General features: G+C 38.6%; 1 protein-coding gene across 1 annotated transcript in view; it reads left to right on the top strand.

Annotated features, from left to right (window-relative positions):
• The window catches only part of epha6 (eph receptor A6), a 477,923-nt gene that overhangs the window by 281,253 nt on the left and 173,287 nt on the right, over positions 1-23,383 (top strand). Inside the window, exon 5 of the mRNA XM_052015332.1 lies at positions 13,856-14,191. Within this exon, the coding sequence (XP_051871292.1) occupies positions 13,856-14,191 (336 nt within the window). The remainder of the gene's footprint in view (positions 1-13,855; positions 14,192-23,383) is intronic.

Consider the following 23,383-nt stretch of genomic DNA (forward strand, 5'->3'; position numbering starts at 1 on the left):
GGGATATTTGGATCAATTTACAAACATAATTTAGTCCACATTTTAAATCCTACATTTTGTCTCAATTGAGCAGGTACTTCAGAAGGGAAGACAATGGTTTGTGGGACAAAACAGTGTCATGCACATTGTAGTAAAAGGCCCTGATAGGAGTAGTGGAAATGGTGCTTATCTCAGTGCAAGATACAGTCTTCACTTGGGAGTTACTGGCTAAGGCTAAGTAGTTGGGAAGGTTGATTTACTCAGCAAGTCAGGCTGCATCTGTGGGAAGAGAAATAGAGCTAATGTTTCAGGTCTGACAAAAGGTCTTCAACCTGAAACACTAGCTAACTCTGTCTCTTTTCCCACAGACGTGGCCTGACCCGCTGAGCATTGTCTATTTTTATTTTAGACATGCGACATGTGTAGTTTTTTTTTAAATTTTCACTTACAGGTAGCTGATTTTGTTGAATTCTGCTTCATTGTAAATGTTGGAAGGGATGCGCTGTGAGGGAGTGTCAGTTTGGTCAACAAGAGACAGGCAATAATCCTTCATTGCCCACTTGGAGGAAAATGAGGAACCAATGGAGACAGAGTCTAGCTGAGATCTAAGTAGTCCAGACAGAATATTAAGGAATGTGGAAGTGACCAATCTAACACACAGCATACAAAATAAAACACTGGTAGCCTGGTTAAACCATCAATAGTTTGGGAATATATTCCTGGAGTTCACATAACAAAATTATTTGGAATTGGAATAATTTTCCTCTGCTTTTAGTTCTTAATGTCTAATGGCTATAAATGTCAAAGGATTAGAGCTTGAGGAATCAGAAGTTCATGAAATCTGAGAAATTTTGCAGTTATAATGAAAACTTTAAGCAATAAAAAAATCTAAAATTAAGTGAACCAATGGAGATAGAGTCTAGGTGAGATCTAAGGAATGTGGAAGTGACCAATCTAACACACAGCATACAAAATAAAACACTGGTAGCCTGGTTAAACCATCGATAGTTTGGGAATATATTCCTGGAGTTCACATAACAAAAGTATTTGGAATTGGAATAATTTTCCTCTGCTTTTAGTTCTTAATGTCTAATGGCTATAAATGTCAAAGGATTAGAGCTTGAGGAATCAGAAGTTCATGAAATCTGAGAAATTTTGCAGTTATAATGAAAACTTTAAGTAATAAAAAAATCTAAAATTAAGTGATATGTACAAAGAATTAGAAGAGGAGGAATTTGGTTTGTGATCAGAACGTAGGCAAGTCAGCAGAATAAGTGCAGTACACATCGATGTCTGCAATCTAAGATTCACGTCAAATCAGGCTTTGGATCTCATTAGAACTGAAAGCAGTAAGTGGCCAGCACAAATCTGGTATCTAGATGCATCTCACTGCTGGGGTCTGAGTAGTTACAAAATGATGACTGTGAATTTTATTTCTCTCCCATGGTGTTAAAATTTTTACTGAGCATATTGATCTCTACCTGTGGAAATTAACCTGAAACAAGACACAGTTATCCAGACAGTGGCTGCATTGACAGAGATGGTGCAGAAAGCTGCAGCATGACCACCTCCGAATGTGCAATCAGCAGGGCACATTTACTCAGGTGACTGTCATTAGAAATGTGGGACGAGGACCCCACAGCCCTAGAAACTGGATTTCTCACTCTTTTGGTGTGCTGAACAAGTGCTGTATATCGAGTTAATGCCCACTCCTACCTCTTGGGAGAATATGCAAAATTGATTAAAAATACTTTAGAACTACTGCTCTGGCATTTTGCTCATGGATTCATGCACTAAAACAGGACCTCAGGAGTTCCCTGTCGATCTTAAGTGCAGAGCCCACACTTCTGTCCTGTAAGTGGCACCAAGCCCCAGAGAGCTGTGGGCTAATCTACCTTGATCACAACATGCAGGTCACAAATGATTGTCTAAAAAACAGACAGTGATCAGTGAAGATAGCTCCAGTGAAGTCATGCTGCCCATTGATAAGTGAGGCTGGGAGGTGCAATGGGCAGGAGATAAATATGACACCCTCATATTGCCATTTCATTCTCAAACCTTCCCAACATATTCCCAGTTATTTTTGTGAATCATTAATGAAGGAGGTAGTTTTGCCCCTAAGGTTTCAATTTTTGCCATCAGTGGAGGAATTGTGACTGCATAACCTGTGATGTCATTTGCTCTGTGATTTGGATAGATCTCTGTTGTGCCAAGGTAGGTGGTGCCCAGGATTAGCCAGGGCAATATCTTGATGGTCACGAATCAACCCAGACAGGTCACTAAAGGAATCTCCCCATGGTGGAAGGTTTTGCTAAAATGTGACCATGTAACAAATATCATCCAGTCCTTCAGCTTTCCTCTCATGAAGGCTATAGATATTTTTTAAATGTTGAAACATTATACATAATAAAATGTACATCTAATGTGCAAAAATTGGCTTATGCACAAAATAAAGATCCAGTTTTTAGGCTTATATTTGCGAAAATTTAGAAACAACAAATATAATACAGCAGGAAAGAAGTGTGCATAGGTTAAGTGTTTTTATTACCAGTTACAGGTATGTAACTTGCACATACCAAATAATGTTGATTTAATAGAAGTAAAGTTAATGCTTGTTAGTAAATCTGTACTATTTTCAACCTATTGATTTAGTGGTTAAAAGGACAAGTAGTTCTAAACTTCATGCCCTCTGTAGAATAGCAACCATCAGGACAGTAATATTTATATCTAAAAGCATGACCATAATCACATTTCATTATGTATAATGTTTCAACTTTTTAATTAAAGCCTTCATGTGAAGAAAGCTAAAGGATTAGACGATAAGCAATAAATTACATAATATTTATGCAAAAGCTTTCGTAATTGTTTTTCAGACTACTGACTTAATGGTTTATAAATAATTATATAATTATAAATATAATTGATTGAATAATTATATAAATAATTAATGCCTCAACTTCCAACCTCTCCTTAATTCAGCTGAGAGTGAAAAAACAGCAGCTATACTTGTAATAAGTGGTATGTTCTGAAGAGCCTGCTTTAGGAGAATGCAAGTGATATAGTTAGCTCTGCCTCAAATTCTCCTTCTCCCTCAAACTGAATGGAAGGATTTGGCACTGATACCAAAGTCCCAGGAAAGCACCTATTAGCAGCTTGCTACAATGTGAGTGTTTATATGAACAGGAGAAAATGCACTAAAAGTTAATTAATATGTTTATAAATTCATCCATAAATTATTAAAGCATTTCAAGAACAAGACAAAATAATCTCAAAGTTAATTAATACATTTAGAAATTCATCCATAAATTAGGTGCTTAATTTGTTTATTAATTAATACATGTTTACATAAATTCAAAAAGCTTTTCTTAATTTTGAGGTATAATTATGAATTTGTAAATCAAATCAGAAATGAATTATAATATATTTCCAATGTTAAATTTAAATATATTCATGAATAACATTAAAACGACAAGATCCAGAGGGAGGTAATATGGTGCAATAGTAATTTACCTGCAGTGTCTGCATTGCCATTGTTTATCCTTGGCAGTTTTCTCTGTCAGATTTCAAAAGATTCACTTGTGGGTATGGTTCTTTGTGTGCTGGTCCAGTAACTCGTCCAAGTGACATTTGTTTGAGTATGTGTGTTATTACACTACTGAATGTAAGAGATTCTGTCCTGAACAAGTGTGGCTGACATGCATGTTTAGCAAAAGTTGTTGCACGTTGATCAGGAGCTTGGTCAGGTATATTTTTCCCCTTTCTTTCCTCCATACCAAATTGTGGCTTTCCAACAATGTGCCAGCCAAAATCAATCAGTTTAGCGGATGTAGAGGATTGAATCTGAGCTCTTCCTTGTCTGTTTCACTCATTTACTGACTAGAACCATTGGCAAAACTCATATTGAATAGACTAAAGGAAATTCACCCAGAGATGTAGCCTTCAGGTAAGGGTTCTATTTTATGTGTGTGTATATTCTCATATTCCTCAGGGTGATTGAAGGTTGCTTTGGGAGCTGCAGTTGTTAACAGTCCCCTCAACACAAAGGAAGGGCATGGAACAGATAATGTTGGAAATACTCAGCAGGTCACACAATGTCTATAGAAAGAAAAACCCTTTGTTGGAACTGGTATCTTTAGCATGGAGTTAGCTTCTGTTTGTTTTCACTTTTATCTTTAGGCATCAAGTAAAGTGTTTTCATGCAGAATTACATATCTTTAGGATGACTCATGCTGCTCATAAGAAATTATGATCGATTTACACTTTGTGACAGTGGGTCTTTTTGACAAAGGGCTAGAACATTTCTCAGACAACTCCAGAAAAACTGGGCTGTTGAAAGTCCATTTAACACAGAGCAGAGCAATTTTGCATTTAGTTCTGGGTGCCTTCACGACCATTGGAAAATTCAGGTCCTCAATATTTGGCAGGATTTTCGTCCTGCCTGAAACCTTTTTCCAGCATAAAGTTCCCACAAGTGATATCAACCCAAGTGCAAAAGTCAATGGCTGTTGTATTTTCAACCTCTATGTTCTGAAAAAACAACCATTCATTTTATTCACAAGACAGTCAGATTTTACTGACCATATTTCTCCTCTGTGGTCCCCAGGCACAAAGAGCAAACCACCTGCAGGTGTTATCCTTTACAAACCTGTCAAGGTCCCTCTGACTTCCTGAGAGTACTCTCCCACACTGTCCCATCATTGCAGCATCCCTTTATACAGGAGAAACTCTTCCTGGTAGCTAGAAAATTCTAGCTTGAATATGTCCCTATAAGAGCTGCTTGCAAATATCACATCTTCTGGGTCACATGCTAAGAAATGCAAGAACTTAACAATGCATCAGTTAGGAATACCATATTGCCATCACACAAGAAGTAAATTTGCAAAAGAAGACCTCAATCTTTATGCAACTTTACATTAATGGTGGTCTAATGCCAATAAATAGAATGGAGTAATTGTTACTCTAATAAGTTTAAAGAAACTCTACTGATCTGTATATGAATAACCATATCTGGATATGGAACCAATATGTGATTGGCTTTGAGAATCAGTTTGCATAAAATTTTAAAAACAATATATAATACTTAACCTTCCTAATTATCATGCTTTCACTAAGTTATTTATGGGCAAGATCATGGTCTCCTGGCCCAATATTATTCAGATTGTGAACTGAAGGAAAATCTGGACAAATAAAAAACTGCTTCATCTCTGCTGCTTTATGAGATAAGTTTAATCATGGACATGCTTCATGTAAAAGGCACTCAAAACACAATTTATTTCAGCTGAAACGAGACTAGCGAAACTGCCCTCATTTATAATTTGTCATATGCTTTGATGAAACAAGATTGCTACTTTTCAAAATTAGAGTTAAAAATAGTCTCCTTGCGAAGTGGCCTGTGGGAACAATTTATATCCAGTCATACTGCAGGTGGATCTGAAATTAGGTGGGTACTGTAGAATGCCAACTGGAAGTAAATATCCATGTCAGTAAAGGCAGTTCCTGGCAAAAGATGAGGAAAGATGGTAAAAAAAACAGGAATAAAGAATGTGAGTAATAAAGATTGAGATTTCAAAAAAATTTAAAAAATGTAATTGTAAACTGACCTGTGAAACTTAATTGATTTTTCAAGGCCATTATGAAGGAACAGATGAACTAATACTTGATTACAAAGACAAACCCAAATGAGGAAGGGCAATCTATTTCATACTTTCAAGAGGTCTATGATCTCTTTACATACATATTTATCTTCCTTTGAATGACCCAAGTGTTTTTAGCTTCATTACTCAGTGTAGACCACCATTCCTGATAATGAGCCACACATTGTAAGATCTATAGTGTCATTGTTCCAGTTTACAGCCATGCCCCTTGTTCTTCATTTGTCATTTAACTTGAACCTGTGTTGTGAATTAATCTTTTCTAATGCATGGTGAAGAAGTGATGTTTTTCTAATCTGCTCAGTCTTTTAACTCCAGTGATCAGCCTTGTAGTTCTCTCTCACACCATTTTAGATCCTGAATGTTAACTTTCTACCTCAGTGGCAAGTCCTTTAGATTCAGAAACATAGAATACAGTGCATGCACCAAGATTTTGGCCTCCTTTCATGATAGCATTAAGAAGAACTAGATTGAAAGTAAAACAATTTGTGCAAAGGATGGCCAATATTGGCCCAATTATATCCCCAAGGTTGAATGCTGAACTTACCACATCCTTAAATATGGCTGCAAAATATTTAGGATGTGAGAACACCTGTTTAATTCTCTATTTCATGGTTTACTTGGACAAAGAGATGCCAAATTATTGAATATTCTTTAGGGTGATTCGGGTGTAGTTTGTACAGTGAACAAGGGATTATGCAGCTCTGCTATTGTAGCTAAGCTAGACAATAGTTTAAAATTAAGCTTAGCTCATAACATGTCCCCATCTGTAATATTTCAGTTTGTTCTTCAGTTTCATAAACCATGAACAGACAATGTTGAATTTAATAAGATAATCCATCATTTTTGTTGTTAATCACTAAATCATTGCCTGCATTGTCCTAAAGCAATCAATGCTTCCACTAAAACCATAGGAGATTGCTTCTAAGCACATGCAGTATTGAAATTCCAGGCTTAAACCAGATGCATTCACACGTGATTAAAGATGAAGTGTGTAGCACAGTGGTGCAACTAGTAGAACTGCTTCCTCACAGCTCCAGTGACCCACATTCAGTCCTGATATCCAGTGCTATCTATGTGGAGTTTGAATGTTCTCATTGTGACTGCATGATTTTCCTCCCACATTGCAAAGACAAGTGGGTTGGTAGGGCCACTGTAAATTGCCCCTAGTGTGAGAGTGAGTGATACAATGTGGGGGAAATTGATGGGAACATGGGATTGGTGTAAGGTTAGTGCAAATTCAAGCTTGATGGTCAGCATAGACTTCGTGGTATGCTGTATGATTTTATGAACACAAACGATAAATGATGGAGCAGAATTTTAGTTGTGGAGCTAGTTTAGTGCTATTTAGTGCTATTTAGTGCTATTTACAATGGTTTCTAGAATGTCGACAATAGGTAAAAAAAAAACTAGGTTCTGGCAAGTTAAGTTTTACAAATTAAACTGCAGCCTGTAATTCCTATTCCCTGTAACCAGGCCATTTTTAAAAATCTCAGCTGATGCAAAGGGCTAGTGCACAAGGAATTGATTCACATTGCTCCTAATAACATGGCCTATCCAAGATGCATAATTTGCTTTAAGATCTTTTTATTTTCACCTATCTTTGCAATTGGTATCAGACTAAAGTTGATTTCCTTTGCTTATGCTTAGGCACAAATTTTGTGCACAATTTTGGATTCGTATTCAGCAAGATGTTATTTGTCCACAATCACATCTTCATGTGTATCAGCAAGCACAATCTATGTGCCAGCCAAGAATGGAAAATGAACTCTCTCTTTTCTTCTTAAAGTTCTCCTTTCACTGTTGAAATAATTAAAAATGAGACCTGCTTCTTTTGTTCTGAGTTTGGAAGCAGCTGTTGGTGTCCACTCTGAATCCATACTTTGCAGTCTATTAATTTTCTACTCAAACAGACAGATGGTGGCATCCTGCAGAAACATAACACTTTGTGTTAGCTGGAAAAGTACCTCAGTTTGAAGTGCACCATGTAGAGATGATAGAAGAACACAACAGCTTTGCAGGTTATTTTTGTAGTCCTCCATCTGAATGTTCTCCTTTCAATATCTCAAAACTTGGGCGGTTTCTCAAGTGACCGAGTGGTGTTTCTTGCAATGCATGAATTCAGCATTAATTGAGTGATTCGAGCTATTTTGCACAATCACTTTTTAAACAAGTCCATTGGAGAGGACCAGCTGCTCGATTAAGCCCCTGTTACTGTCGTCTGAGTAACTAGGGCATGATTTGTAATGCCACCCTACCACACTGGTCCGCAAGGCCCCAACCCTACCCCAGTCACAAATGGTCAAGAAATTGACTGGGAGATGCAATAAAAGTATTTCAGATAAGTTAAGGAAAACTTGTCCTGCCTTCTAACCTCCTTTTGTTATCAAAAGACCAGGAGACTTCAATCAATGGAAATCAAAAGAACTGCAGGTGCTGGAAATCTGAAAAATAAAGAGAAAATGCCTGAAACATACAGCAGGTCAGGCAGCATCTGTAGAAAGAGAAATAGAGTTGACGTATCAGGTCTGAGAGCCCTTGGGCAGAACCAGGAGGTCTCTAGGACACAGCTGTCAGCCTTCCTTTCACAGCATGTGATCTCAGCCTCAGCCAGGAGCTCATCCAGCTCAGTTTTGAAGGGATGCAATCAATCAGCACTCACCGCATGATCTACCAACTTATTCCCTGGGCTTGTCATCCGCTGGGAAAAGAAGTACCTTCTGACATCAAACTAGTCCTACCCTTGTGCAATTTACATACATAAACTCTGGTCCTTCATGTGCGAATGGCTGTTCAATTTACATATTACATTTTGATGATCCTGATGGATGAAAGCCTCAGAAATGTATATAACACTTGTAGTGCTACTTATCCATCCTCTCCCAAAACTTGCTGAAGATAAACTTGGTTTCCCTTTGATAGATATGGATCTGTTCAGTTTTAAGCTTTTCAATGACACTTTGAAATGAACTTGTAGCCAGCCTCAGTGAATAGTCACAGTCTTTTTGTCCCAGGGTAGAGGAGTCTAAAACTAGAGGGCATATTTTTAAGGTGAGATGGGAAATATTTAAAGGAGATCAGAGGGGCAAGTTTTTCACACAGAGGGTAGTGGGTACATGGATCAAGCAGCCAGAGGAAGCAGTAGAGGCGGGTAAAATTCCAATGTTTAAAAGACATTTAGACAGGTACATGAATAGGAAAAGTTTAGAGGGATATGGGCCAAATGCAGGCAAGTGGGAGTAACTCAAGTAAGCACCTTGGTTGGCATGGACAAGACGGGCCGAAGGGCCTGTCTCCATGCCATTATATTTCTATGACTCAGTCTTATTATTTAACCTGGCCTCTTCGATTCTTTTAGAAAAGTAAAGTTGTCTGTCTTGTTAGCTAATTGTTTGGCATCAGAAGTTCTATCCTGGCTGTGAAAGCACTTGCCTCGGTAGTGGTTGAAATATAACCCTTGATATTTTGGATCCTTTGTAGGACTGCAGGATATGTGTAATTTTGTATTTATTCATTAGATGCTTTAAAAATGATATTTATAATGCAAATCAAAGTGTTAGAAAATCCAAAACCCACACGTGAGAGCAATACCTATTGAAGCAAACTGCTGAGCAAGAGAAATAACTAACCCACTACTACAAGATGGACACTTGTCAATGTGTGATTAGTTGATTAGTTTATACAGTAGTTAGAGTAAGCCTTTGCTTCTTAAAGGTCTGCTTTCATTGTAGCTCTTTAACTCAATGCTATCTGGAATAAAAGTAATTGCAGCAGTTTGCTTGAGTTTATCCTCTCCAGGCAAGCTTACAGATGGAATATTGAAACACTGGAGACCATTCAGCCAATCAGACCGGTGCCAGCTCAATGAATATCCCATTCCCTTCCATTTTCCCAGTTTTGTTATGAAACGTCCCATTAATAGATCTTGCCCTCTATTTTGACATATTGCTGAAAATTCTCTGGGTTTGGGAGTAGGCAGAGGTGCAGTTGTCCTCAGAAAGGTTCACAGCCTGGAATCGGGAGCCAGGTGGGAGGATCAGAGGGTAATTGAGGTGGATTGATGCCAGGATGGTCAGGATAGTGGGAAGTAATGGGGGAGATCAAGGGTCAGAACCTATTGTTTTCAGGTGATGGCATCCAGGGGTCATGATCAGTGGGCTGGGGTTAAGCTGATTGGTGCAGTGTAGTGAGAATGGAGTACAAAAGAACCAAAGTAAGGCACTGACCTTTGAAGGTCCCAATCTGACACTGCACTGTGATGACATAATTGTCTTAGCAGCAGTTGTCATCTGTCACTCCTAGGGCAACTTGGTCTAATTTCCTCAAAGTACATCAAATGAAGCCATGCAGGGAAATGGCATTATCCCATGAGGAACTGACACAGAAATCACATCAAGCAGGCAAGGGCAACTAACACAAGGAGGTGCTTGGTTAAATTTACAGAATAATGTAAAGCCAGCCATTAGTGATCATGATTCTATTTCACCCTGGCTAAAGTAAGTTTCCAATCACAAAAAAATTATTAAAAAGGTGTATGTAATTAAACTTCTAGCCCAGTAATTTTAATCCAGTTGGACATCCAATTTTACTTCTGAATCTTGAATTCTGTCAGTATGTTTCTGTTGTAGAAAACAGCTGTGTACAGCAAGCAACGTTTACCATCTTTATTGAACAACCTATAAGGTCTTAGTGTTCACAACAATTAAAGGCAGACAAATATGAAGAGTACATTGAAAAACTACAAGAAGATAATTTCAAAAGCCCAGGAGGGAGGATGAATAAAGTTAAGAAAAAGCATAAAGGGCAAATAAAAGGCTTTGGAGAACAACATTAGTTGTAAGTGGAGTGTTAGGGTAAGGATGTAACTGGTAGGAGATAAAGATGGTAAAATACACTCTCACTTTCAAACAGATTATGAAAACAGTGGAAGTGTAGATTTTATCAGAAATTAGTGTTTTATTTATAAAGGCAGGCATTAGAGATTAAGTTCATTACCAGAGTGGAGGCTGAGGAGAGACATGTTAAAGTCTTCAAGATGCAGAAGATTACATAGGGAGGGATGATCTCTATTAATCAGTGAGGTGCATATGGGAATTCACAGTTATAATAGTCACATAGAAAATTAATGTTTATATTTCTAATTCAAGTTCCCTCTTCAGACTGAGAAATCAGAGTAGGAAGCAACTCATAAGCACATTAGAAATTAAATAATTGTGTATAATTAATGATTTATTTTTCTCAGAATTTCACATTTTTAAATAATTTTTTCAGCTCTATATATTAAAATGAATGAGAAACAAAAATGGCAAGACTACATCCACAGATGAAATTATTTTTACAATATGGTATTTGTCTAGCTGTTTTGGAAGGGGAAGTGCTTGTGTGTATATTCACAAATGTAATATCCTAGCTAAATATCATTTTTCATTTTACAGGAACCAAAGTGTTGTTCACATTCCCTCAGTACATCTCCATATTTTCTAACATATCCTAAGCAAACCCAAAGGAGATGAGATGGTATAATATATACAAAAGCCAAACAATACATACCTAGAAATTTGAAACGGAAACACAGAGTGCTGGAATTACCCATCTGGTCAGACAGCCTCTGCGGAGAGAGGGAGATAATTATATTTTAGTTTGATGACCTTTTATCAGAACTGTGGGATTGTCAAGGTGAGGATGTAACTGATGAGAGGTTATCAACCTGAAACATTAACTCTTTTTCTCTACACAGATACTGCCAAACCTGCTGGGTATTTTCAGCGTTTTCTGTTACTATTTCAGATTTCCAGCATCAGCAGTTCTTCTGCTTTTGGATTAACATTTAATTCGCTGCTTCTTCTCTCCCAGTAATGTCTACACTGAAGAAGCACTTTCAGTAGTTTCTGCTTTTAATTTTCCTATAATTTAAAGCAATTAAAGATAGAACGTACCTCCTAGCAGCATTTTAGAAAAAAGAGGAGATACCACATGAAGCTCTGCATCTATGGCTCCTGACTATGCTTGGCACCAGATTATCCATCAACATATACTACAAATCCACTGACTCCCACAGCTGTCTTGACTACAGCTCCTTCCACCCTGTCACCTGCAATGATGCCATTCCTTTGTCTCAGTTTCTCCGTCTCTGCCGCATCTGTTCTTGAGATGAGGCTTTCCACTCCAGGACATCTGAGATGTCCTCCTTTTTCAGAAAGTGGGGCTTGCCCCCCCACCCCCCCACTGTCATTGAGGGAGCCCTCACCCACATCTCCTCTATTTCCCACATCTGCCCTTATCCCATCCCCCCCCCCCATGCAGAACAGGGATGAAGTTCTCCTCGTCCTCACCTACCACCTCATCAGCCTATGTATCCAACATATCGTTCATATATCATTCTTTGCAACTTCCACCAGCTACAACAGGATCCCACCACCAACCACATCTTCCCCTCCCCTGCCCTTTCCACTTTCCGCAGGGATCACTCTCTCCATGAGTCTCTGGTCCGCTCATCCTTTCCCACCCATCCCCCTCCCTCCCCAGGCACTCACCCTGTAACCACAAGAGGTGTAACACCTGTCCCTACACTTCTTCCCTCAACACCATCTCGGGTCCTAAACAGCCCTTCCAGGTGAGGCAGCCTTTCACATGCAAATCCCCCAGGGTTATTTATTTCATCCAGTGCTCCCATTGTGGCTTCCTCTACATTGGTATTGGTACTGGTTTATTATTGTCACTTGTACCGAGGTACAGTGAAAAACTTGTCTTGCATACCAATCATACAGGTCAATTCATTACACAGTGCAGTTGCATTGAATTAGTACAGAGTGCATTGAGTTAGTACAGGTAAAAACAATAACAGTACAGAGTAAAGTGTCACAGCTACAGAGAAAGTGCAGTGCAGGTGATTGTGAGGTCAGAGTCCATCTCATCGTATAAGGGAACCGTTCAATAGTCTTATCACAGTGGGATAGAAGCTGTCCTTAAGCCTGGTGGTATGTGCCCTCAGGCTCCTGTATCTGGACGCAAACTGAGCGACTGCTTTGCCAAGAAACTGGACTTGGGCAGAGCAATACTGTGGAGGTGGACGTAGATCATCTTGAGGTCAAATACGATACCAAGTTTGCAATCTGAATGTAGAAAAATGCTGCAGGAATGCCCAAATAATGCATTTTGAAGCACAAAATTGCTGATGTTTTTTCTACCCCAGAACCTTAAGTGAAAGGATTTTTTTCATGTGTGTTACTTAAAGCAAAGTCAGACATGTATTTACTGCTTCCTTTGAACTGCATTTGGGTCTTGTCATTTTGTGGTGGGTGGAATTAGTGATCCTGTTACTGATTGAATGGGTATTAAGTGTCATTACTTTGTGTGATTTGCTATTTTATACAGCATAGTTTGTGCACAGAAATCATCGGCTTACATTGCATAATAAACGATTCGATCAAAGTAAACTGCAACAGAACAACATGACATTGAATTGGTTCCAAGGAGCAGTGTTCCTGCACTTTGACATTTATATCAAGGTAGCTAAAAATAAAGTTATTTTTAGACACAATTAGTTCTAATTGAAGGAATGTTTTGGTCCCTTGACAAATATCCACAAGGAATTGAACTCAAATAGCACAAACTCCTTCCATTTTAGGTTCATTAGCATAACAAGGAGGAGCTCTTCATTCTGGTCTGGATTTGAATGATCTCCATAATATAAAAGATGAAAAATGCTTTTATTAAAGGAGTGAGCCACTTTTACCCTGACTTTTAAATTCTGTCCATCCCATTTAAATTTGTCTAATGGCTGTATCTTAATCTATTTCTCTTTTGCTTGCTTTTTCCTTCACGTTGACAGTAATATACTCCCTGCCATATTCCTACCTATGTGCTACACCCTGTCCTCTACAACCTTTTACAAGTTTATTTTGCAGACATGGAAAAAAATAATGTATTAAAATTGCTTCAATATTAGTGGGTACTTTTATACAAAAATATAGCTTGTCTGCAGAAACGAAAGAGGAAATAACATACACCCAGGAGTCTCGACTTTTCAATATTATGTCCTGTATTACTTATAGATTTAAAATGACCTGGTACTCTACAATTTTTATTAGATATTATTATACATTCGGAGCTCTAAAGTATCCTGAATCCATGAAGAGTTTGGGTTGATTGATTTAAACTTAGTGAAGCTGGCCTGAAACTGAAGGGGTGAAGGAGTTTTAATATGCTATTTTACTTTTTGTCAGGACCTCCTTCTACCCCTCGAGATGTCATTTTCAACATTAATGACTCATCACTAATCCTGGAGTGGAGTCCACCAGTCGACACAGGGGGACGAAAGGACCTCACCTACAATGTCATCTGTAAGATGTGTGGCTTAGGCCCTAAGAAATGCTCACTCTGTGGAGGAGGGATGCGTTTTCTGCCTCGTAACACTGGTCTAACAAATACCTCAGTGACCGTCGTTGACTTTCTTGCCCACATGAACTACACATTTGAGATCGAGTCAGTGAATGGTGTCTCCAGTGAGAGTATGGTCCCCAGACAGTTTGCTATTCTCACCATCATCACTAATCAGGCAGGTAAGTGCTCTTCTGTTATCCCTTGATAGTATTAGCTCCAATGCTGGACAGTTTTTTATTGCTGTTGCTGCAGGATTTGGTCTCAGAGAAAACGTTAACTGACCAAAGTTTCATTAGAACTTGAATGCTGCTCACACCCAATCATCTGTTCCTTAAGGAAGAAAATTGAGACTGTATGCCAACCACTGAATTGAAAAGTACTTATGTTTTCCAACTGCATAGCCCATGAATAATTGAGTTGCAAAGTAAGATTGAAATTGGTTATCGAGACGTATCCACCTCACATGTTTGACATGGTGAAGCTTTAATCCATTTCAAAGCAGGGCAGCTGGATCTAATTTTAAAGCAAAAGTATTTGGACTCATCTGCTTACATCATTAAGGATGGTTAAAATTCAAAATTTAGATTAATTCTAGGCAATGAATCCTGACTTCTATTTCCAGAAGCAATTAGATTATAAATAAAGGAACTGACCTGAGCAAGAAGTTAACTTATCTTTTTATTCTTCATGCTGGTCTATTTCTCCCCACGATGTCAAATTCCATATCATTTTCCAGGGTGATTGTATTTCTTTTCATTTTTCTCTCACTTTCAGCTTCACTTGGTAGGAAGTCCCCTCCCCTCTGAGTTCATAAATTGTGGGCTCATGTCCTACCACAGCCTTCAATACACAAGGTGGGCTTACATTTTGGTGTAGGCTTGAGAAAGGCAGCATGTAATGGCTTCTTTCATTGAGATCAGACATTAAACTAAAGCCTACATGCAGTATTTGCTTGCATGTAACTAACAGCAACTTCCAAGCTGCTGCACATGCACAGATGATTCAGAAGTTTCTCAGAAGTTTTGTCAGCATCTTATCGTTGGGCAGCAAAATACTCTTGTCTTCAGCCTGGGAATAAGAAGTTGCAGAGGTTTCCCCACTGCTTACTGTGAAGCATCTCTGCAGTGCGATGTGAACAATTTGGGCTAGAATTAGGTGCTGCATAAATGCAGGTTTGTGCTCTTTTTTGGCAGCCTCTTCTTTCCAGGATAATTAAAATTTCAGATTCACAAGAATAAATAGATAAGATATCTTTATTAGCCACATGTACATCGAAACACATAGTGAAATGCATCTTTTGCGTAGAGTGTTCTGGGGGCAGCCTGGAAGTGTCGCCACGCTTCCGGCGTCAACATAGCATGCCCACAACTTCCTAACCCATATGCCTTTGGAATGTGGGAGGAAACCGGAGCACCCGGAGGAAACCCATGCAGGCATGGGGTGAACATACAAACTCCTTACAGACAGAGCGAGTTACAAATTTGTAAGATAAATGAAGCATCCTTATCTTATTATAAACCAGAATAATGAAAGTTCAACCACTTACTGTATATCCATTATACTTTTGTCCAAATCCCAGTATCTATTTTTCTTTTCTATTGTTTTGAGATCCACCTGCTTTGTTTGTAGAGTTCTGAATGGTTATGTGTGTTACGTTCAGTGGTAAAAATTTCAAAATTATCTAATATTCTTGATTATTTACCTGTATTATCACTCTCAGAGTTGTCAGATTTAACGTATTGAGAAATTGGCCTGCATTAGATTTGTTTTATCACATCTAAAGCAAATTCTAGTTGAATCCTTACTCAGAATCTACCTTCCAAATTCTTGACATGATTAAAACTAGCACCAATTAAAATAAGCCAGTTTTTTATTCAAACATGGAATGTGTATTTTGCTGGTAAGGCCGACATTTATTGCTCATCTTTAATCACCCTTGAGGTGAGAAGGGTGAACTCTTTTCTTGAACCTTGCATGCAATATACTGAAAGTACTCTACAGAGCTATTAGGTAGACAGTTCAGTCGTTTGACCTAGTAACTATGAAAGAGTGGTACTATATTTGGAAATCAGGATGTTTTGTGATCATGAGGAGAATTTATCCTTTTCATTTTGGATGGTAGAGGTTATAGGTTTGGAAAGTGTTGCAGAAGAAGCACAGTGACACAGCAGTTTGCTCTGCTGCCTCACAGCTCCATCACCCTGGGTTTGATCCTGAGCTGTAGTGCTGTGTGTGTGGAGGTTAATCATGTGGATTTCCCCCAGGTGCTATGCTTTACTCCTACATCCCTAAGATGTGCTGGTTGGCAGGTTAATGGGCTACTGTAATAGGATAGGTGAGTGGTAAGTGAACCAGAGGCAGTTGAAGAGCATGGACAATAAGTGGGGGATATAGGACTGATGAGATTGCTCTTTGAGCCACATAGACTCAATAAACTGAATGGTCTCATACTATGTCTTAAGTATGAAACAAGCCTTGGAGCATTGCTACAGTGCTGCTGTGTTATTTGCTTCAGGCACAGTGCAACATTGGTAGAAGAAGTGAATGTTTAAGATGGAAGCTATTGGATGAAATCTGAGCAAGTGGTTGCTGTGGCCTGAATGATGTTAAACATCTTGAGAAATGAGGAAGAAACAAGCTGGAAAACCCGGCCTGTTTCCTTTGGATGGTGGCAAAATTCTGTGAAGTCATGAGATGGGTCACTTACTGCAGATTGCCCAGCATTTGATCTTTTCTTTGCAATGTTTTATGTGCTATTTCAGTTAAATTTCTGGTCAATGATGATCCAAAGGATGTTGCTATGTGGGATTCTGCAATGGTAGTTCTATTGAATGTCCAGGGAAGGTAGTTAAACTCTGTCTTGTGGAAATAATTTTAGGGCTATGGAAAATGAGCAGGGGAATGGAACTTTTGGGATTGTTCTTCCAGGAGCTGGCATGGACTTGATGGACTGAAAGGCATGTTTCTGTGCCATAACATTTCTATGATTCCAAGATGTACTTCTGAGCAATTTATCTCAATTACCTAAGGTAATCAGGCAAAAATGTCCATGATTTTATCCTAGCAGTGAAATTTATATTATTCATCCTTGATCAGTGTTATTATACTGATGACATTTCCATGGTCCCTGTAGCATATTATGTTTCTGGAGTATTTAATCATGCTCACCTCCACAAGTGTCCTTATTACTATTAGACCTGATTTTCAACCAGTTCCTTAATATTAGCTCAGTGACCTTATCCTGTGTCCGCCATGAAAAAAAAACAGGAAATCTACTGGCATCTAAAGTGGATTGCTCTTGTGCTATCGGTCTCCTTTTATACTGTGATAGTCGTTAACGTTAACCTGATTATTTCTAAACTAATATGTACTAATTTGAACTATTGTATATCAAATAAATATCCTTTTTATAATAGAGAATTGGATCCACAGGTATTGATTTCTCTGAAGATGCTCCAAATTGAAAAAGCCTCATGTGAAACTTCTTCCAATTCATTTTGAAATTGAGATTAATTATGAACATTTGACAATTTTTCCTTGAATATTTATATATCTCCACTAAAAACTTTAACACATTTGTGTGCTGTGCCCTATTGCTGTGCACTGCAGTATTGACTTTTACAACAGGAATTATTAGAACCACTGTTGAATAGCTGTCTTTAGTAATGTGTAAAAAAATACCCTGATTTCCTTTAATCAAAATCAGGATACCAGATTGTGCCTTTAGGTCCTCAGATACATCATGTTTTTGTAAATTTCCTAACATACTTATTCAATGAATGAACAGAATTGAGAAGGACTCTTGCTGGATTTGTAAAGGGCTTTGGCAAGATTACACATGGTACATTGTGTATCCATGGCTAAGGAAGGATATGCCTACCTTGGAATGCTATATACTGTGTGATGAGTTGAAGTAAGGTCATCTTATACTCAACAGAGTCTTGGAGAATGAGAGATGATCTCATTGATACACATGTATTTCTGAAATGGATTAACATGGTAAAAGCTGAGAGGCTGTTCCCTCAGACTTGAGGGTCGAGATCGTCATAGTCAAGGATAGGGTGTCATCTGCTTAGAAATGAGATGAGGAAGGATTTCTTTACTTAGATGTTTGTAAGTCTTTGGAGTTCTCTACCCCAGAGATATGTGGATGTTCAATCATTGAGTATACTTGAGACTGAGATCAATAAATTGATGGAATGAGTGATTTAGGGAGTGGGCAGGAAAATGAATGAAATACAGTATCACCATGATCTTATGAATAGAAGACCAGGCTCAGTGGGGTTTGAAGTGGTGCCATATGGTCTATTCCTGCCTCTGCTTCTTGTGAATACGTAAAATAGAAATAAAATGCCTTCGATGAGGTGCATCTCCATGTGCACACAAGGCATATTCGTTTAAGGAAAAGTCAGAGCATTTAAAGCTAAAGAGCTCTGGATGACAAGGAAAACAAGCTCAACAAAAAAGGAGTCTTGGGACAATTGTTAAAACCAGAATATAATAGAATATAATATGGCACCTTTTTAGTGTCTTGCATCTGAAAATTGATTTTTGCATTCCTGTGGCAACCAGGTTTTAATGACAACCACACTAAAATCCTGTTGCTCATCTCCCCACCACCAGGCCCAGTCCAAGCCTCAATCCCATGGGATTTGGGACATAAAAGAAAAACTTGTGATGAGAAGAAAGCAGATCTAATTTCCTCAAACATTTCTTCCAACTACTAATGTAGTAGAAGAGGTAATTAGGTTGTTAGGGAGGAGAAAAATAGCCATAAAGTGGTGAGAAGCTTTGCACCACACAAAGTTAACATGTCCCCTGATTCTCATGGAATGCTTCCTATCCAGATGAAGAGAGCAAGACCGGAGACAGCAACAGCTGTGCAATTTTTCAGTCCTTCTTGGAGACAAAAGTGTTCTGGAGGATTGCACATCTCGCTCAACATGAGAAGGTTGTCAAGGACAGACTTAATTCTCACTTGGAGAAGCGTGGGTTGGACAACATGTACTTGCAATAGCAAACTGACTCCAAAACAACTTGTGCCTCACCAACCTTGTTGAGATCTTTGATGATGTAACAAAGAGGGTAGGGCAATAGATCTTGTCTAAATGGATCATCCTATTGCACTTGGTGAAGAAACACATAACCAACATTTAAAAAGTAGAAGCAGCTCAGATTAAAGTGTGGGTGGTAGCTTTTCTTTACAACAGAGAATGCTGAAAGATAATTTGATAAGGGTGTTTAAAACCTAGAAGGAAATAAAGGAAAATTGTTTCCAAAGGTTGAAGTGTTGATGACCAGAGGGCACAGGTTTAAGACAACATGGGGGAGCAGAGGTGAGTGGGTCTACTTGGATTGCCCTTTAAAAGAGCCATCCACTGAATTTTTTTCAATATATGTTGTATTCCAGACATTTGAAAATATTTTCTTCAGGTGTCTTCATAAAACTTCCACTAATTAGTCCCTTTAATAGAGGTTTCTGCTTATTAGATAACTATCCATTGATATGTCTCTCAGATCCCCAGAGAGCCATTTGTACTGAGAATGATTAACATTCTCCAGTTTTAGTGTCTCTGTGTTTCGTCTGTGACTCAAATAGTAATTCTACACAATGTACAGGCTGATGGGTTTTATAAATTAGTTTTGGAAAATGCAAATAAAGAACTATTAAGAAATTAATTATAATTTTCACTAAGAGCATTAGCAACATAAATGCTAAATTCAAAGGTTATACAAACTAAAGGAGGATTCCTAACATCAAAATTAGGCTAATTCACATTCTTCTGAAAATGTAAGTTCATCTAAATTTGGACGTGTTTAGAATTGGATGCACTTATTTATATTTTTAAAATAATGAGGTACTAAGCAACTTTATGGCAAGGCAAATCTCAGTAGATGGAAAAGAATGGTTTCCTTTGATAAAATAGGTGAAAGATGAATTTTCCTGTTTTAATTTGTTAATTGTGCCAATAATCATTTTGAATAACATCTTAAATCTATGTATCCAGTTTCCATGGTACTATCATTATCAGTAGCGTAGTTATCTTTGTGTCTTTGATGGTCTGACTTGCCTCCACCACAAGCTGGCGAGTTTTCAACTACTTTACAGCATCAAATTTGTAAATTAACAGAAGTTCTGAACCAATCTCTGGCATTAATATAACCCAATTCAAATCATTTTGGGTTAAATTAAATGTCCATTTGGTTCAAGCCATTGGACTCAAGCCCTCGACTCAAAAGGTTCCAGACTTAAGCCCTGCAGTTGGAACTGAGTATGCAAATTTAGCTGGCCTCCGAGACAGTGCTTTATTTTTGGCTCAGAGATTTACTTGACAACCTGCATGTCTGTTTCTGCCGCTTATGAGGGTATTAAGTCAAAGATGGACATTGAGTTATGCCACTAGCATCAATAAAACCAACTTCACCAAAAGCACATTGATCATTGCTGTTTGTGGAATTTTGTGATGTATGAATGACTACTGATGAGAAGTTTTATGATCAATTTATCTAGCCATCCCCTTTTTGCTATCTGTAAAACAAATGCAGCTGACATGTGCACAGTAACAGATGCTTCCTTCAGTATCTATAACATGTTGATGTCTGCTATCCAATAAAACTGAATTATGTCTGTCAATAGCAATGGAGATTAGAATGTTCAAGTTAAAATTATCCAATGCTATAAATCCGTTCCTCCTCTGTTACCAGAATGGACTTTATATTTATGATCCTGTTGTCCAGTTTGGAAGGGAAAGCTGTTCTAGAGATGGTGGAAATGGCCAAACTGAATTTCAGCCATTAACCATGGCAAAGTTTATGGAATCAAGGGAGGTTGTCACTTGAAAATGATGAACATCCATTTCATAGAACATGGAGCAGTACAGCACAGGAACAGGCCCACCCTATTTGTGCCAACCATGATGTCAATCTAACTAATCCTATCTGCCTGCTCATGGTCTATATCCCTCTATTTTCTGCCCTTCTTGTGTCATTCTCTCTCTCTCTCTCTCTCTCTCTTTCTCTCTCTCCCCCCACCCCCCCTCTCTCTCCCCCCCTCCGCCCCCCCACCTCTGTCCCGCCCCCCCCTCTCTCTCTCTCTCCCCCCCCTCCCCTCTGCCCACATCTTTGGCTGCATCGCCTATGGGCTATAGGGAAGGTATATGGTCTCCCCTCCTTCCAAATGCAGTTTGGATAACCTCTCTCTCGCAGTTCTTGTTCCTTATGCATTTTCCACGAACAACATTGAGATGACCCAAAGCAGTTTTTTAACACCCCCCCCCCCCAAAAAAAAGCATGGAACAATTTCTACACCATTATTTCCTTACTTCCACATTACTATTTGTGGAATATTGGCATTCATAAGTTGACTGCACTTTTCTCTGTTACAGTAGCGAATATGCCTTAAAAGTACCAGACAATTTAGGAGATCCCGAGTTTGCAAAAGACAATATGTAATCGTGGCACTTTCATTACTTCAAATATTTCTTTTTTAAAGTCTAGTAGCTGTCCAATAGCTCTTATCTTGTTAAATCATGATCATAAACTATTATATAAGGAGAGAAGTACTGCAACTAGCAAGGGTATGTTATGGTTATATAATTATAGATATATATTAATGTGCTGCTGAGGTTTGTTTTTCTGAAGCTGCTAGTCTGCTTTCCATGGTAACTTGTTCATTAGTTTTTTTGGTGGCCACACCCACAGGTTTTATTCTGAAGTTGAGACAATAGCAACTGACTCACTTTACTTTTATTTTTAAAGATTTGTGTGTGATATGTACATTCTGAATGTGTCTGACCCGTCATCTCGTTGCTGCAGATGACTTTGGTTCTGTGATCCAATTGTTGCAAATTATTCATTTGCTGAACTTTTTAAAGCCAAAAAGACATGTTGGTACTTCATTGTTGAAACCGGCAGCTAAATAAATTCATCATTCTGGAAAATGAGGAAGAAAGTGACATGCATGCTGACAGCTGCTCTTCTTATACAAAGAGTTTTTTATTTCTGTTTCAGGTTATACGTAAGACCAACATCTCATTGGTAATATAATTCTTCACTGTAACTGTTCCTACCAACTAGTGTGATTTAATTTTTCTTCTTCACTGATGACAACTCAGCTGTTTGACGAGGAGATGCGAATGTGGCCTTCATTTCTTTCAGTGCTGCATGAATCTAACAGCCCTTCTTCACTGCAATATTTATTTGCAAGTGAAATGAGATGAGTAGTCACGATGAATAAAAATTAAGGGGAGATATCCTATCCTTGAGAATCAGGAAGCCTGTCAGGTATGTTAGACTGCAGGCATTGTTTTCTGTATCTCTTACTTGGTCATCTAGCATCATGGTAGTGATCGAAGAGTGAGCAATGCTCCTGGCCATAAATTTGTGGTACATACGTAATCCTTATTCTTTTTAGGAAGTTCATGGGGATCGAAGATGATCTTACTTCCACTTGGATTTTGTGGGTTCTGAGTTGACTGATGAGGTCGCTATGGGAACTCTAGACACTTCCAGAGATGGGGCAAGTGGGCGGGTGGTTTGTGAGGTGGTGCCAATTTTGCAGGGACTCTGTGTGCTTCTAATGCCTGGCCTCGATGTTCTCAACACTATCTCAAATACTCCTCTCCACTTTGAGTGGTCTTGGGATAGAGAATCCCAGGAGTTAGTGCAGACATTGCATTTCTTCAAGCAGGCTTTCAGCATATGCTTGAATCTTTTCCTCTGTCAATCTGCTATTCTCTTCCCAGGACAGACCTCAGAGTAGAGTGTATATTTCGGGAGTCTGGTGTCAGGCATGTGATCGATGTGACCTAGCCAGTGTGGTTGATTGAGTCAGAGAGTTATACAGCACGGAAACAGGGAGTATTACTCAAGCCTCACAACTGGGTATGTTGGCTTGGGAGAGGACAGCAACATTGATCCAAATGTCCTTCCAGTGAAATTGGAAAATTTTGCAGAGACAGTGTTGATGGTACTTCCCCCTTGTCCTGAGATGCCCACTTCATATCGTCCAAGTCTTAGACGCTTATAAAAGAGCAGGGATTACCTGAGTAAACATTAAGATCTTGATATCTTCAAATATCCTCCTCCTCAATTGATCATAGGCTATGCTGGTTAATAAAGCGAATTACATCATTGATATTGCTTTCACCGAGAGTTAGCTCCTGAGAAATGGGAAGTGGTCTTTGTTTCCCAGGGTCTTGCCATGAACCTTTATTGCGGGAGAGTAGCGTGGAGCAGTGGGGGCAAGTTGATTAAGGAACTTTCTATTGCAGATGTTGAGTGTGAAGCCAGTTCTCTCAAATGATTCGTTAAAGTGTTGACAGTGGCTTCGAGCTCACACTCCAAGTGTGTGCAAATGCAAGTGTCGACTA

This window comes from Pristis pectinata, chromosome 4 (assembly GCF_009764475.1).
Source record: "Pristis pectinata isolate sPriPec2 chromosome 4, sPriPec2.1.pri, whole genome shotgun sequence".
Lineage (NCBI taxonomy): Eukaryota > Metazoa > Chordata > Chondrichthyes > Rhinopristiformes > Pristidae > Pristis > Pristis pectinata.